Source organism: Seriola dumerili, unplaced genomic scaffold, assembly GCF_002260705.1.
Source record: "Seriola dumerili isolate Sdu_G_001 unplaced genomic scaffold, Sdu_1.0 BDQW01000091.1, whole genome shotgun sequence".
NCBI lineage: Eukaryota > Metazoa > Chordata > Actinopteri > Carangiformes > Carangidae > Seriola > Seriola dumerili.
The window spans coordinates 7,201,088-7,219,559 of NW_019174346.1; the positions used below are offsets into that span (position 1 = coordinate 7,201,088).

General features: G+C 39.0%; 1 protein-coding gene across 1 annotated transcript in view; it reads left to right on the forward strand.

Annotated features, from left to right (window-relative positions):
• Positions 1 to 18,472, forward strand: part of LOC111222310 (opioid-binding protein/cell adhesion molecule-like) — a 168,488-nt gene that overhangs the window by 113,204 nt on the left and 36,812 nt on the right. Inside the window, exon 3 of the mRNA XM_022746002.1 lies at positions 6,085 to 6,210. Coding sequence (XP_022601723.1) covers positions 6,085 to 6,210 — 126 coding nt within the window. The remainder of the gene's footprint in view (positions 1 to 6,084; positions 6,211 to 18,472) is intronic.

Here is an 18,472-nt window from a genome sequence, read left to right on the forward strand (position 1 = left end):
TGAACACGGCTTCTTTTATTCTTATTCTCTCCATTCATATCTAACACAAATCACATTTTTGGCTTCACTGATTTATTTATTTTATTTTTTTTAAATGTGAATAACCACAATGATGCTGTGCAACATAATACTAAAGCAGAGTGTCTTGTGTCTTTTCAGCTGGATCTGTAGAACTAAAGAGTGCATGGGAATGTGTTACTTTGCGAACACACCGTGTGCACCAGCATGTAGTTTATGGGAAACCGAGCAGCAACCTCCAGGGCTGAAAAAGAAAGTGCCAAAACTGCAGTTCCTGGAATGGCCACTTGAGGCTGGCTCTAAAAGCAAGTCAATCCCCGTGGTCTCCGATGTTAAAATGTCCAATTTTACAGCAGAAATAAACATGTTTACAACCTTGTAACAAAAAGCGCTTTTGGTCTCTATAGCTAATTTCCTCCTTCGTGACAACTGTACGGGCTCCTCAGAAACCTATGGGTGATGTCACAGAGGCTACATCCATCTCAATGTACAGTCTATGTGGGAAACAGGAGGTTTTCATCACTCACACGTCTAAAAACACAACAACACAACAAATGTATCTCCACCTGTAATCAGGAGAATGTAATACAAAATAACATCCATCATCTCTGAATGATTTATTATGTACATAAATAACACATAATGGCATTTGATGCATTTTAAATTACAATATGATCAGCTTGTATGTGTAAAGCTGCATGTTAATGTGTCAGTATCAGTAATTATAATCCGATAATGTAATATGCAGTATATAATAATATAAGGCATACCCTATTGAAAGGGGCCATATAATTAATATTCCAAGTTGGCTACATGTGTACATCACTTACTAATTTTGAAAGCAGGACTTTTCAAACTTGGCCATGAATCATCACATCCAGTTTCTTAAAATCTTTTCTCATTCTCATGAGGGAAAAGTTGGAACTAAAGGATTCACCACACATTGCATGAATGTATTGTCTGACTGGAGAATAGCCATAAATGTATAATTCATATTCTGACAGACAACAATGTACGGTATCGTAACAATGCATCCTATGCCATCATGTTTTTGTGCCCTGCAGATAACGACACATTGTTGCACTTGTGCCCTGTATCTGCTCTTCTTTCTGTGAATGAAGCACATTTACCAACACAATGACAATTGGCATTAGAAAAAAAAAAAAATATTACAAAGAAATACAATCATGTCAGCCCTGATGTTAAATCAAAGCCCATAGAGAGCATCCATTTCCTCTTTGGAAAGCCTCTTGATTCCATTTTCTAATTAATTACCGGCTGTAACACCTTGGCTGTGCCAACATGAAGACTGACGTGTCCCCGGGCCCCCAGTCACATCCACCAGCAGCCCCGTCGGCAGGGGAGCTGTGTTTTTAATCACCTGGCCACTGGCATTATCAAGCTGGAGGACCCATCACCTGCGTCTGCAGACAGATGCTTGTTCATTCATCTCTGCCGGAGGTCGGTGTGCCTGAGCAAGTGGCACCCGCTGTGTCCTCAAACCGCTCGGTTTCACGCCTCCATATTTAGAGCCTCTTAAAGGCACCACATACTGCATTTTACCCTCAATGAATCATTACCACATTAGTTATGTGGCATTAGTCTAATTGCTGTAGCCAGAAGACGACTGCGCAGCAGCCTCTTCACTGTATTTTGCCACCATGTAGGTTTGGCAGTGTATCTGTTGGCCTGGCTTACAGCTCTCCTACAGGACCTGGTTCATGGATGTTAGAAACCGGTTCTGTATGGCACCTAACACGCAGCATTAGTCCTGTTTCAGTATTCAAAGCAATTTGAAAATCACATTTGGTGACCTTTTGTACATTAAGACAGTGTTACCCTTATTACACTGTAAACACATGACCACCAACAAGAAGCTATTTTTTGGCAACAGGACCACTTGGCTTATTTTTACCTAAGCATTGCCATTCTATGGGGAGCACATGGGAAACTTCCACTGCACTGTCTGTGTCCTGATATATCGCCACCTCTCTACTGTCAGCTCCAAAAAAAGAAGCTGTTCTGCCATCCTCATGCTGCAAGCCAACAATGGCAAATATACAACAGCATATGGACAAAATACAACATATGGACAAAATATAACATTACTTTTGTAATGTGCTCAGGCCTACACAACAACTGTTAGCAACAATTTTTTATTTTTTGTATGTACTAAGGCTCAACAAAATCTGTCCAAAACAAAACAAATGATGTTCTTGCTCACGGAACACAATTTGTTCAAAGAACAACATTATGAAATATCGCCTAATAATTAAGGAATACAGATTATGATCTCTTTGGTCTTTGTGATGCAGTTTTCAGGAACGAGTTGAAAAGCCATATTTTACACATTTATCATATGAAGAGATAAAAGAGAAGAAATAAAGAGAAAATGATACATTTAATACAGACATGGACCATATTTCCTTTTTGGACACTTCTCTCAGCATGCTATGTTTGTATCCAGGGATCGCCTCATTTTCCAGTTTTCTGTAGGTGCTCACCAAGGTTTTTTTTTCTATCCTCTGAACAGCTGTTTATCAGCATTTATACTGGTCCATCTGCATTTGATAATATAACAAATACAGGTCAGATAATATGTCTTACAATATAAGACCAAGGTTTAGGTTCCATACACAAATCAAGAAGCTTTGCGAATGCACCGGTGACTTGGGTTTGGCTGTATTTTGTTTCCACACAGCAGAGAGAAAATGATTGGGGCAGAGGAGGCAGCCAGATGGCTGTGTAACATCAGTCTCTCTCTATAGAAAAACAACAAAAAACTGTGTGCCATCATGAGCAATTTGCTAAGCTGTTGAACTTTTGTCAACTTTGCCAACACCACTCGGCCACTTTGAACGCTGCACTTTCCCAAACACTTTGTATCAACTTCCTGGAAACTTTCCATTAACTTTTCATGTGGAAAGATGCCGCTAAAGGCCGTCAACAAAGCCTAAACATTGAAATTAGTGCTTGCTGTGTGATGAACTGACTGTTGTGGAATTCTGCTCCTTCAAAAGAAAACTAACACCCCCTGAAAATCTTGCTGCACATCCATTGGTTTTACTTCTCACCTCGCGCCCGTGATAAGAAAGCCCACTCCAGGGTCTTAGTACAGAGGGACATCACTGTTGGGTGTGGTTACAGGTGCAACAGAGCACATTGACCCCACCCATCAGTAATGCTCGCTCTGGGCGGAGATTAGAACGGGCGCTACAGAGAGATCAGTAATAAATGTTGCGTATAATTGTCCCAGGCTGTACTTCAGCATGGTGCAAGTTTCACATTGTCTTCTCAAAGTTGACATCAGGTGGTCGCCAAAGCGATTCTATATCTCGCCTCCTTAAAGGAGCTATTGCTTCATTCAACTTTAGCGTCAACAGTTGTTTACTTACCAGACTTGCCAAGAGCTTCAGCCATCGTTGTGTTTAAAAAAACAAGAGGTTATGATACATCCTCTGAGTAGTGCTACTTCTTCAGAGAAGACTGGAGGCCACAGTGACTTTGTATTGGAAAGTGACGAGACAGTCCGACTGGGCCAGGGCTAGCTAAAGAAAAAAAAGTGATAGACACAGAATCAAAATGAAAGGGTTATTTTCCACCACTGGAGACAGCTCTTGGCGAGTAAAGGAATGAATGTTTCTTCCACACTGGTAAGTAAATGGCTGCTTATGCTAACGTCGGCTTTGTAGCGTTATACTGCTTTCAGACAGAACGCAGCAACGGCACAGCTGCGTTCTGAAACCCATTATTTTCTAACGGCTTGCACTGCGCCACGGCGGTTTGTGACATCCAGTCCAGCGAGCTAGCACGAGCGCCACGGTCAAAGTTCAACTAGGTTCTGCTAGGTTGAACTTTGACCGCAGTGTCAACCATCTGCACAGCAATTGAAATACGTCACAAAACAAAAATGGAGAAGAAACTGATCCTTTGTGTCTCTGAAATATAAGCCCTCTCTTGGCGACAGATTTCTACCCAAGTAGGCATGTCAGGTGTGTTTTAAGATATGCAATCTCTACTTTAACTTTACCCAGTTTGAGAAAAAACAACTTAAAAAAAAGGGGGGAAAAAAGTAATTTTCTGTCGTCAGTGAAAAAAACCTAGTTAATGAAATACCAGTTCACACATTGCTTACTTACTTACATAGTGTTCTCTTTGTATGTGCACTGTACATTACAGCATGAGTATGCATTTGTTATTTCAAAGACCACGTTGCTGTGCCTGTTGAACAGATTTATTTGTTGGGATGAAGGCAATATGGTCATCTGGCATTAAAGAGCTATAATATTCACTGGCTCAACGCAGCACTCATCTTGGTAATTATATGGAATAAATGCTGCGTGTAATTGTCCTTCTCATAATACAATTCATTTTGTCATCAGTTCTGTTTATAATCCAGTTTTGTGAATGGGTGCATCCATAATGTGTAAATGTCGGAGGAGAAATGAAGCAAAAGTTACAAGTAATTACTTAAAGGGGGGACGGCATACTTCATTTAATTTGACCAAGAATAGGAATATAGATATGATGCTGCAAATAAAATGGTGAGTAAATCTATAGTTTAAAAGTATGGGTTTAGTTGAATCATGTCAGTAAGTGATTACACGTGTTATAAACTAGGTTCCATGTCAACAGTGAGTTTTTTGGTGGTATTTAGAGAAGCAGGCTGCAAAGTGTCCTAAATGAATTGACCAGGCTTTAGCGGTGCACGCTAATTGAATCCAAAGGTCAATGGGGTGCAGAGTAGCATATCACTCCAGCTCTGATCCCCTGGCACATTACCACACATTATGACCACATTATTCATTACATTGATTCATATTGAAAATGTGAATCATTTCCACTGTACCTTTTTAAATCATTTTAAATGTTATTAGATATATTACTCATATACAAAAAAATATGTTCTTTGTGTGTTTTGCCACCATGTATGTATGTTAAATAAAATATTACAGAGATTACTGATCACAGAGTTATGTGACCAGCTGACAGGGAGTGGACAGGAGTTTATCAGTCTTGCAGGAAACCATGACAACTGCTCTGACATTTACTAAGAAATCAATCAAGTCCCATTGATGACTCAGTAATATCTTATGTGTTTATTCTTTATTATTTGACATCAAACTTACACACTCTCCTGAAATGTTGGTCTTTATGCACTGAACTGGCCCCTTGTTACTGTCGTTGTCAGGCTGTAATAACACACACTAAACAACATTAGAATGGTAACATTCAGCAACACGTTTTATTTTCTTCTTTCTGTTGAGCCCCTGCCAGCGTAGTCTTCATTGATTCTGTGCTTACGCAACTTCTTACCTCATGCAACAAAAAAAAGACAAAGATAACGTATGTAGCCAGTGTTGTACATTTATTTATGTTGTACATTGTAAATTCAACTATAGCTCTTATTGCTGGTTGGGTCTTATGTAACACACTTAATATTCCTCAGACCCAGCTTTCAATAGCGTTTTCTATTTTTTTTATTTTTTCATTGCATACAAAGCTGAACTTCGATTATAAATAGTAAAACTTAAACCACATTAAAAAAGGGTATCTTGATTTTTTTGCACGTAAAGCTGGTCTGGTCTGTTGTACTATTGATCTTAAAGGTCAAGTCATATTGAGTGAGTTAAGTTACAGTGAAAGAGAATAACTTCTGACCCTTGATTTGAAGCTTCAGACCCACAGGATACACTTAATCAAGAACCCAGACACACACACACATACACAAACAAACATACACACACACACACACACATGCACACACAGATCAAGCTGGTCCGGTCAGGAGGATGAAATCCTGTCTTACTGCATATCAGCCTGATGCTCGTCTAATGAGCAGTTTGGCAAAGTCTAAGATGAAGAAGAAAATCAATCATGTATAACACCACAGCGAGCCAGAGAATTGTCAAATTTGTCAGCTAATTTCATGCTAATTGAGTCCCCAACCCGGGGGTTATTTTTAACCTCATCACTGCTCCAATCACGTGGAATAGTGAGCCCTTTGCTCACGTGTCATTAATTAAGCTAAAAAGATCAATCATAATTTTCTTTCTCCCCCCTCAGTGCCCGCCAGGATCACTAACATATCAAAGGACATCACAGTGAACGAGGGCAGCAACGTTGATCTAATGTGCCTGGCGGTCGGTCGACCTGAGGCCAACATCATATGGAAGCATCATTCACCAAGAGGTAAGTTTTATTTTATTTAAAACCCTTTCCCGTATAGTGGTCACTACAGTGGACAGCTATTCAAAAGCCAGTGTCTTGTATATGCCTGGATTTGGATGGTGAAGTTGCATATCAGTCACTACAGTGAACAGTCCTTGAAAACCCCATAGGCTTCCACCTAGTTGCAACCACATGTTAGTGCAGCTACAAACCCCAACATCCAAGATGGCTGATGAAACATCAGGTATGCTAAGCACATCAGGAATATTTGTCCATTTCCTCTTTAGAAGATTCTTACAGGTAAAAAAAAACAATATGGTGATAACAAGTAACTTCTAGGGAACAGTATTATTGTTAGATCTGTGTAATATTGATTTTGTACAAGTTTTCTGCTTGTACAAAATCAATATTACACAGATCTAACAATAATACTGTAATATTGATTTTGTACAAGTTTTCTGCTTGTACAAAATCAATATTACACAGATCTAACAATAATACTGTTACAATCAATAATGTGTCAACTAAAGAGGACATTGTGCATTACTGGTTATAATTTTCCATAAAAATTATGTTGTAATAAAACTTTACAAATGTGTTAAAATTTTATCAATAGAAAAATTACCTCAGTAAAGTCCATATCTATTAGAATTATATCATTTGCAGGGTGTTTGACACAAGACAGTATTTTGTTCTAATCAAGTCTATTGTTTTACTGGCAATTGATCATCATTTTGTATGTCCTGAAGTTCCCCCAGGCAAATGTAACATGTTAAAAATGGCTTTTTTTCTTGCAGCATCCAAAACCCAAAGATATTCAGTTTACTGTATATGTATATGTTAAAATATAGGAAAAAAAATTATATATATATAATACATAATACATATTTTTTTACTTTTTTTTAACTGTCACAAATTGAAATTTAATGTTCACAGTTTTTACAAAATACACTATTTTATTTATTACACTGTTACTGCATATCTATTAACATTTAAAGTTAAAGGCATGCTGTCCACCAGAGTGGACATGTCAAAAACTTTATGAAAAATAAATGTAAACTAAAAAATAAAATTGAAAATATTTTATTCCCCTCAAATAAAGTATATAAACAATTAAGACAAAAATTGAATGCATTTATAGACCGGAGATTTCTATGTGCAGTTAGTTACAGTAAACAGGATCTCTTGGTATATAAAGAACAATCTTTAAAAAGAAATCCTTACTTGAGCTCTGTAATGTGGACATTTCAGAAAGTTTTCATCATTTCTCTCCACTGTCAAAGGTAATTCATAAAATAAATGTGTCAGACAAAGCTGCAACAGCATTACCTCAGTGTAAAGGTAACTGAACCACCCCTCCTACACATGTTGCCTTATGTTGACAATCCCACGCAACACACACCTCCAACATTTGCTTCACATGAATATTCGCCTACGCAAAGAATAGCCGTTTACCTCCAGCAGGATATGAATCTGTGGCTTTTGTGTTCACATCGGCACCAGATGATGCATGTTGAATAATGCCAGGCTTTAATCTATTGACTAAGGCCTTGTTTTCTTCTCAACTCGGTGGATTTGAGGGGTTGAAGCTGTACAACCTGTGGCCTGACAGGACCCAACTCCAATCAACCGTGATTTGGCTGGAGGCCACAGCTGGTTCGGTTTGTTCTGTTGTGTTGGCACCTCGCAGCCTGAAGGAGAGCCAAGAAGCTCTGCACGCCTGCATGTGTGCACTTGCATGTGTGTTCTGTGTTCTAATTGTGTCGGCACTGCGCTTCCTGCTGAACGTTCAGCGGTGTGAGTCATGCACTGCTTCTCTATAGGATCAGATGTTCAGCCTCCAACATGACATGAATGCTTACAGCACAGCTGGTCCTTCCTCCCTCCACATTATCTGGAGCCTGCAGAATCTGGTTCTCACAGCACAGATGCCCTCTGCCACCTCAGCCATCTCTTCATTTACTGGTTCTTCAATATTTACTCCCAGTATCATGATCTCCTCACAAACCATTTCTTTGAAGTGCATTGTAATTACATTCAAAAATAACTTTAACCACCACCAGCCAGATGGTGCCATTCACACTGTCTGTAACACCCCTCCTGGGTCTGCACCCAATTTCATGGTTTTTATATACACAGAATTTGACACTTAAAAGCTAATATTACCTCTATTGTTATATTTCTGTCCGATACGAGCAACTGCAAACTGTACTAGAGAGCCGTCGACATTGCAATTACTGTGTTTACAATAGAGGCTGATAAAAGTCACATTAAAAAATGTCTTTAATGCTGAGATCCTTTTGTTCGCACCCTCTATTCACAAAATCACAAATAAAAGGAGAAGACAAACTTGAGGACAGAGGATCTGAAAATAAAAGAAGAGAAACAAACACAATGAATGATTATATTATAGACACTGTCAACATAGAAAATCATAGAAAATCATAGAAAATCATAGAAAATCACAGAAAATATGCCATGTGGTTTAAAACTGATCCGGTAGTCATCAGAAAGCGTAGTGGCAAATAAAGCAATAGAATCACACTACAGCAAAGTTATATACAGGCATCCATCGCCAAAGAGCTTGATATGCTGCATTTGTGTGTGTGTGTGTGTGTGTGTGTGTGTGTGTGTGTGTGTGTGTGTGTGTGTGTTATTGTCAGCAGGAAAGATAATGGGTTATCTTACTTGACACTGCTCTGAGTTGCACTAATGAAAAGGGGGAGATGTTTGGGCAGCAAAGAAATTCTCACTGGGAGTCAGAGTCTTAAATGTTTTTCCTGCAGAGTGGCATTTTCCTGACTGGCCCCTCACCGTTTGCTTTTCATGTTTGTCACCAGCGATAATGGACTTTTCCCTCAGAGGATAGTGTTTGTGTCTGTTAGTACAGCAGTGAAGTGAGCAGCCTTCTCCCAGAGTTAAACCGCATTTCTAGAAAAATTTCAAAACAGCAATGTGGTCTGCCTTTGCCATTTGATAGTTCTTTTTTTTTTTTTTTTTTTTTTTTTTTTTTTTTTCTTTTTCTGTGGCAATATCATTTAAAATTTCCACACTGGCACAGGTGTCAGGGACATGATTCAGAAACATGCCTCACCTTTTACTATGAAAAGTGACATGAGAAAATTGGCTCGGACAAAATATGTAAATATGAGAACAATATTAAAGTTGCACTGCCTAATTTCAACCTATTCTCACTGGTGAATATGATCTCATCGTTGAATGAAGGGAGACGCTGAAGCCTCTATGCCAATCAATCCTCCAACAGAAATGCTGACATAAGTAAGAGTTGCGCAGAGAGTAGTAGCCCATAAATGTGTTGCCTCTGAGGTCGTTTTACTTAATATATGTACTGTGTCAATTTAAGCCTAACCTTTATTTTGTGCACTGCAGTCCCCATTTCAACTCAGTGGGGTCTACATAAATTATTCAGCAGTGTCCACTGAATCCCTGGATGCTGGCCACTAAAAGGATTAGAGGATATATAGGTGGGGAAAACAGTTTGTTCAGGGGACAATGCAATATGGATCCATTCAGCCCATTAAGACTCATTAAAGTGGACAGGTTGTGAATGTACACTCTCTTAGATGTCACTTTGTGCCCTTCCTTTTCAAATTATGACTGGACGGTGGCTGTAATATGTGTTGTCCTTTAGCAGTGTTGTGACTAAGCTGTTATTGGTATTGGCTGTAAGTTACAGTGAATCCTTCTTATACATAGTGTCACAACAGGAGCAACAAATACTGTTGCATTGTAACAACCATGCACCTTCAGTTTACTGAGTTTAATGATTTCATGTTAAAGCAATAAACTCTCTCCTTTTAAGACCATACTCTAGACACTATGTTCGTATACTAGTATACTTCGTATACTAGAAATATCACACAAAAGGGAGTAATGCACTGAATATCAGCACGGCTGAGATTCGGTCGTAGGTAGAAGGTTATGAATTGTTTGTTGATGTTCCACAACTCATTATGAGTCACAATTCACATTGTAGTCTCTGTATGTTTATATAAAGCATCTCACCTATGCCGACTCACTGCCATGATCTCCCTCAACCTCGAGCCCCACATCAGACAGTTTCTGTATGGTGGTGGCTCTCACGCTGTGGTTGGTGTAAAGATGTGTGTGTCCCTGACTCTTTGCACACCCTGGGCAGCATTTGTGACAGCTGGTTTACTCTCAGAGGAACGGCGGTACACCAGAAGCTGTCTGTCACCACTGTTACCCTCCTGGGCTGCAGACGGAGGGCTTTTGCACCTGGTGGAATTTTGCTCAGGTATTTTTCGAGAGACGCTACCGGGCAGAGGGGATTTCCTCAATCCTCAAACATATAGTGACCCTCCAATTTTCTTTGTCTCTCTCCAGTGGGTCTTTATGGTTTTTTGTTTCTTCATTGAATGTCATGGTAAAATACTTGGTTCCATTCTCGTCACATTTTTTAGGGGTTTAGATCTCGATTCCCTTCTTTGCCCCTGTGTCCAAAGTCCAACTGAATATTGTGCCAAACCTCTTGGACTGTCTGGATTTAGTGTTGCAGAATATATTAAGATGGGCTTGTCTTCAGGCAAAATCAGGAGGTGGTTTGTTGTTTTGTCTGTCCCCGCTCTTCTAATCTCTTTTACAACTACCTTTGAAAACATTATTAACCGATATGAATTCTGGGCCCTGCATTAAAAATTCCATGAATGGCTAACCGGAGGCTCGTTGATTTAGCAGTTTAAACCAGCCCGACGTCCAGGGTAGCTGTGATGCTGTAGAAATCCCCTTTAGTTGTCCAGGTGGATCCGTAAAACTCCCTCAACACTGTATTCAGCTCGCTTCTTCAATGACCGTTGATGTTTATATTTTTGATGCTTAGCCAAGTCTGAAAGCAGTTCAAAGCCCATGTTGTCTGCCTTTCAGTGGTGGCTTCATTTTTGTTCTTCTCAAATTTGTCGAGGTCAGCTGATATGAGCGCACCTGGAGGTGTGCACCAAAGTATCAAGGCTTCTTTCCTTCCCTTTATCCTCTTCTGATGACCATACATGGTTTCATTCAAATTTTATTTCTGGAAATATAATGATTTTTAGCAAAGTTTGTTACAATCTAAGATAGATAATGAGTTTATGAAGCGCTAATTAACTGTAACAGTAATAGAACAGAGAGTTCTATTACGGCAGAGTGATACATGTAGTTAAAAGTCCCGGTGCTGTGCTCTGTATCAGCACTCATGAAATGCCTCTCATTTAATCAAATTACTTGGTCGTAATTAACTGTTGTATAATAAGAAATTTACAACAGCAAATTCATTTACAGAATTCCACCAGGATTATATGTCTTTTTAAAGCCACACTGGTGTAGGTGTTGCTCTGGGGATGGCAATTTTGGTCTTTCAGTCAGTCCCCCAATTAATATATCTTGGATGGATTGCAATTAAATTTATTGCACACATTCATGTCCCCCTTAAAATAAATTCTACTAATGTGGTCCCTTAACTTTTTCTCTGATCAAAATTTTAACTTGTCTAATACTGTAGTTTATGGCGAATCCCATCAGTGTTTATGAACGTGCTAACAAGCTAAACTAAAATGGATGACGAGGATGGTAATATATGTATGGATCTATATATATATATATATATAATATACAGTATACTGCTTATGTGCATGTGAACTACTTGATATGCTATTATTTATTTATTTGCACATACAAATTTAATGTAACAGGTTCAAACAAACACAATGTGCAGCGGTCAGCAGAAAGCATCTAAGGAGGACACAGCGTAACTGTACAAAACTTAAATAATGTTAGAGGAAATCAGGAAACACACATATAAAACATGGAAAACTGAATTATTGAAATAAATTAATATTTAATTGTTTCTTAGGAAAGAGTTACATATTTACACGTCTAGCCTAGCAGTGGGGGCAGCTGTGGCTTAGGAGGAAGAGTGGACCATTAATCGGAAGGTCAGTCACAACAAGATACCGAATCCCATATTGGCCCCCACGTATCATCAGTTTTTGAGTGTGTGTATGATAGAGAATGGCTATATGTAGGAGAGAGAGATGTGTGAATGGGTGAATGTGGCTTTCATTGTAAAGCACTTTGAGTCGTCGAGACTACAAAAGTGCTATATAAGTGCAGTCTAGTTACCATTTACAGATGGGGAAGTCAAACATTTCCTCTCTTTTAGCTCTGTTTTTGGTCCCTACCAACTCCTGAGGGAAATAACCGTCTCTATCTGTTAAATGTTCCCCCATCTTCACCAGCTGCTCTCTAGCTGTGTGTGTCTGCTGTTTGTTGCTGAGCAGGTAGTGGTAGTGGTGTTTTAGAGCTTTTCTGTTGGAAAACAGCTGGCTGCTGCGGCCGAAAACAACACTTTGACATCCCTGAGAGTGACCTAGAGCAGTAAAGCTGTGGTTGTGAAACTCACTATATGGATCTACATAGCAGAGGGGAGCTGCAGACTGAGCTGCTAATTCTCTGTAGGTTCGTCACTATGAGAGACCCCTTTTCACATTGTCACATTGTTTTCATTTTGTCACATTTTTTGTATAAAAATATTGATCTGCTATTGAGCTGCTTTAAGTATAGCTCTGTGACACCATGTCAATGGAATTATCAGACATACTGCAAAATCTTCATACTGAATGTCACACAAAATGTCATCTTGGTCCAATTTTGCAAAACTCCACAGCGACTTGAAGCAGGACATTGGATGTGTTTATTAACATTTAACCAAAACCATGATGTTGCTCTTTTTGCCAAAACCTAACCACACAACGGCCTCATGATATAAACCCTCTGTTATCAAAGTCCTGGGCTTAGTATGCCCACCATCCATCATCCACCATCCACCATGACAGCCTCCATTTGATTTTCAAGTTTAAAACAAGTATGTTTTTTGTTTGTTTGTTTGTTTTTACACCACAGAGCTGGCTTTAATTGTATTTTCTGTTGATTATTGTTTTTTCAGAGTTTCACAATTTGAGTCGTGACAAATACTTTTTGAGGCAAAAAGCTTACATGACATCTGACAGCCCATGTTTTGATAAATTGCTAGTGTCGGGGCTGACTGACAGAACCATGGCAGCACAGACAGATGTTGTCAACTTGTGATTAGTCTCCTGATGAGTGCCATTCATGGTGTTACACAGCAGAAATGAATGGCATGCTATTTGCAGTGATGTTGCCCTCCAGAAAGAACAGTACGCCCGCATTGCCTTCTGACACTGGTGAAGCCGTTGTCACCAGCGTAAGATAAAGTGTGTGTGCAGGTGTTTCTCTCAAAAAATAAAAAAAATAGAAGATGAAGGATCCTTAGAAAAATTACATTGCATGACATTGCCTCCCACACAAGGTAAGCCTCACATGTAAGTCTGTCGTTTTAGCTGAGGGATAGAAGAAAAAGCCCTTTTGATTGTGAGTTCCAATATTCATCAAAATTGGAGGAGTAGTGATTTTTCTAGCCTTTTTCAAAGACACAGCTTTAATATCCAAATATCAATGCATAAATACAGGCCTCTAATAAGAGTACTGGAGCAGACAGAAACTGTTTTTAGAAGAAAATAGACTAATTTCTCTGCATGGTTTACCTACCAAACAGTTCATTACAATGACAAGACCCAAAACATAGTAATAAAGAGTTTGATAAAACAATAGGCACAGTCTGTATGGGGCACAATGAAATATTGAATGTCTCTGACCATTTCTGACACATGCACATGTGTGCTTCCAGATGAAAAGATGACCATTCATCATTCCATTTCATTTGATGGGTAATGTTGCTTGGAGTATCAAGTAATGTGCTGGATCCAGATTTATATTCTATATTAGAAATGTCCAGAGTGGATCCTAAGGATTGGTATCAGGGCAGTCCGGGCATATTTAAATAGATAGGTATCGGCTAAAATAAAGCTGATTATAATTAGATCTTTTTTTTTTTTTTTTTTCCTGTACTGTGTACACCTCAGCCTGCCTTTGTTGCAGTGCTGCTCTGCTTTACTACAGCCAGACCCACAGTGTGAGCATCTCACTGCATATCCAAGTGAAAGTTGTTGAATGTCGAATGTGATTTTTAATTGTGCCGACTGATACAACTGAGTTCTGACTCCGAGGTTGGCAAAGTACATGAATTCACTGAACTCCAACACTAATAAATCTGTTATCCCTCTTCTCTCTCATCAGCACCAGTGAACAATAAAGCCATTTTGACCCTAACTTTTACCAGTCAAATTGACAAGCAGTGTCATACCAGCTGTCAATTTAATTCAATTCAAATGTAAAATTCTTTTATATAGTGCATAATCATAACTGACATTATCTGAAGGCACTTTACAGAGTCGGGTCACAACCTAACAATATTATCGAGAAACACCGAAGAGTTCCACCATGAGCAGCACATGGTGAGAGTGTAGAGGAAAAACTTCTACAAGGAACAAACCTCGAACAGAACCAGACTCGGGGTTGGCAGCCGTCTGCCTCAACTGGGGGAGAAAGGAGAGACATGGGGGAGAGAAGGAAGAGAGAGAGACCATGGACAGCTCTATATACTATTATATTCAAGCACAGAAAGAAAGGTTGTTATAATGAAAATAATAATAGCAATACCCATAGGTGTAAGCTCCAATCAAATCAATAATAATAATAATAATAATAATAATGATAATAATAATGTGTTAATAAAGTGCTGTAGTTTCAGATCTGGATTCTGCAGCTCTGCAGCCAGAGGTACCTCCAGAATGAAGACAGAGAGAGAGAGAGAGAGAGAGAGAGAGAGAGGAGAAGCACAAACTATGGGTCACTAATTGTCACTAATTAATTTTAATTTCCTGAGTAATGTGATGACTGAACGAAATTAAAGTTGTGAGTGTCGTTTGCAGTTGAAGTGGTCTCTGAACGCCACTAATGACCAGAGATTGTTTGTGAGGGAGAAGCCCCACTCTCTAACACCACTACACAATCACAGTGCACTGATAGTGTCTGTTTGAACAAATTCAACAGTGTGATACATTTTCTCTCTGTCTGATCACATCACATCAACTTCAGCAGGCACAATTCTCCATTCAAACTTTCATTTATATCACATCAATGAATTTATCCTCATCAAAGCCATAGTTTTGAAAAATAATGTGTCAGAATTAGCACCAACAGCTGCATTTCAATGTATCATTAACGTTCGGGCAAATACTATAGGATCAGCGGGACGGAGGAGGAAGTCAGGTGACGTAGTATGAGGAGCAATAAAGTCTATGTTAGGAGGAGGTCAGGGTGGATGGATGCGTTAACAAATCGCAGGACCTTGACACAAGACACCGCTGTTCATTTTCCATTTGAAACCTGCAGTTGTTGTTTCTTTTAAGTGTTGATCCATAAGAAGATGTACAGTATTTGAGGATGAGAGGCTCAGAGCCTCTCCTCTGATTGGCTGACTGTTTTCTGAGCGATTGAATAAAAATATAGCAGAATTCAGGTAATCAATCCTGCACCATATCCTGCAAGGTTAGATGGTTGGTCTGGGTGGGCCGGACCTTGGGCATGGTTGAGATCGGTGACTGCTTTGTTGTAATATCACAAGGTTACAGAAGTCTTGACGGCTCATTTTACGGGTCAGTTTCTGAATAAAGGCTGTGTGCATTTCTCTGCAGACTGAACACTTTGATACTTTCACAGTATAAATATAGAGTCTAGACCTGCTTAATAATAAAAAAAGGCAGGGGAATCTCAATTTATGCAATATGGGACCTTTAACTGTTCCACAACCTTAACTGCATGTTTATACTGCAACCATGAGAACAAAGGTCCTCTAATGTTTAAGAAGTACTTATTTTAACCCAAACCACGATCTTTTCCTAAACATAAACAAACTGTGACTGTGACGTAAGCTTACTCGCATTTTTATTATTGTAAACATGAGAACCAATGTCCAGTAGTCCTGTTGCCGTATTCAGGAAACACTCCTATGGGTCATATCAGAGGGTAGGGACAAGCAATGTGATGGTTGGTCAGGTTGGAGGATCAGCAGATACCCAAAGGACTTGACTTGGACATCCCTAGTTGTTATGCCACTAATGCTTAGCTCCCTATGCTCACTGTCCTTGCACAGCTATTTACCCAAATGAGGACATACATGGGGGGACCTATAGTACCCATGCGTCCACATGACCTTGCTATACACAGCATCTATTGCATGACTTTTACCAGCAACCATCCCAACAATAAATTTGCCAACTTGTGAGAATGTGGCAGACACACGGACATGAACAGTCTCATCCTAATTGGTTGGAGTATATTCATACAAATTACAGTGAGTTGTCAACTCTGTACAGCCCTATAAAAGGGTAAAAGCCTGTGTGAAATAGAACCATTAATTATACATCTCATTCATGTATGGGCAAACAATGTATTCTGCAGGCACTTTACTACAGACGTATGGTCTATAATTATAACATAATTAGTTAAAGTCAAATTTATTTAGGGCTGTGATAGTAAAACAATATTTTTCAATAAAGCAGATGGTCTAATTTGCCAGTTCCTTCATCCGAAACATACGTAACTGGATTTAGTTAGTCTCTTTGCTTTGACATTGAACCAGTTGCTGCTTTATAGGAAGGACACTTAGCAATTTATGACAATTGTGAGAATCCCCCACTAGACAATTTAATCACAATATGAAATGAACTTCCAGCACCGGAGAAAATCTCAATCTTAAAACTTGTGTTTTAAAAACTTTTACTATAGATGTACTGTATATGCAGGCCTCCACTGGGCGATCACTATAGAAAGCTGAAGATAATATAACCATGAACAGGCAGCTTATGACCATCATTATTTGAGAACCTCTTGAATTGGACCCACAACCCTGTTTTGTCACCATGAAACTACACATACTTACACATACACAAACTATTTAAATTGATCTTATCATCACCTGTGGTCAGAAGTGGTAATTACCTGATAATGGCCCAGAACCTGATTAAAATCCTGACAAGTGACTTCTTCAGATTGTGCAAATAACAGCTTGACAGCATGTCCCTCTGTAAATGAGTCCAACATTATGACCAAACGATCAGTTTGTACTGTTGTTCCCTGCTTCAGCATTTCAGCAGTGTTGACCCTGGTGAACATTGGTGATATATGTGGTGCTTTGTTGGAGGTTGACTGTATTGGAGGTGTAAGCAAGTAGCTGTTTGAATATAAGGAACATGTGGAATTACTGGGCTAGCCACTGCCACTGTGTAGAGGAAAGCCACTGTTATCAAGAGAATACTAAATCCAAGCAGATGTTTTGGCTTGATTTACAGCTTTCAAATTTTGACAAATCTTTACAGAACAACATAGTATCTTATAAAGGAATTCCATAAAAAACAGAGCCAAGTATTTTTTTTCTGTGCTTTTGTGCATCAACCAAGCTGTCAGCAGCTTCCGAGTTGCCCACCATTATCTATAAGAGGCTGGGGAAGTTTGACGTACCCTTTAGGGACAATCATAAAATAAGAGAGCAAAGATGAAAGGCAAAAATAAAGCCATGCCAGGCAGGATGCTGGAGGAAAACCCTTATGTGTTTGTTCCCCATGGAGCAAACACTTTAAATCTCATGATGGCTGACTTCGCCAAAGAGTCACTTCATAACAAAAGCGTCTGTGGGGTTTTTCAGAAACATAGATCCAAGTCAAAAGAACAAAAGATAAAAATACATATAAACTCCTGTTTAGTGCTGGAAAGAGAAAAGGTAAGGACAGACTAAAGAATAATGAAACCTGATAAAAGGTACATGATGCTACAATAGTACTAGTGCAGTCCTTGGTAAAGGGAATGAAATTATTTGGGTTGTAAATACATTCTGGGCTTGTGTTTGGTGTCTCTGAAAATGTAATAATTCCAGTGTCTTTTGTAGAATTTGTTATTTAATCATTATTATTTATTTGTGTTTTTTGTAGCCTTGCAATTGCAGTTTAGTTTTTTTAGTAATCCGAGTCATATATTATACTTTTTTTAAACTGGATTTGAACAAAATGTTTCATTTGAGTATTTTATGTCCTGAATGGATGAATGGAAATGTTCCTCTTCACTGAATCAACTATGGCCTTGGGTTGATGCTTGTTGTTTGACCATTGAAAATCTCAATCGGGGCCACCTGGAAGAATCTGGTGTGGCATTCTGTCAAGCCTCAGCACTACTTCCAAGCTCCTTCCATCCATCATCATGCATCCTGCTGCTGTGAAGGCAATCTCAAAGGATTAAGACCTCTGTACCGTGGCACAAATTTTCCTGAATTCATTACACCAAATGTCTGCAG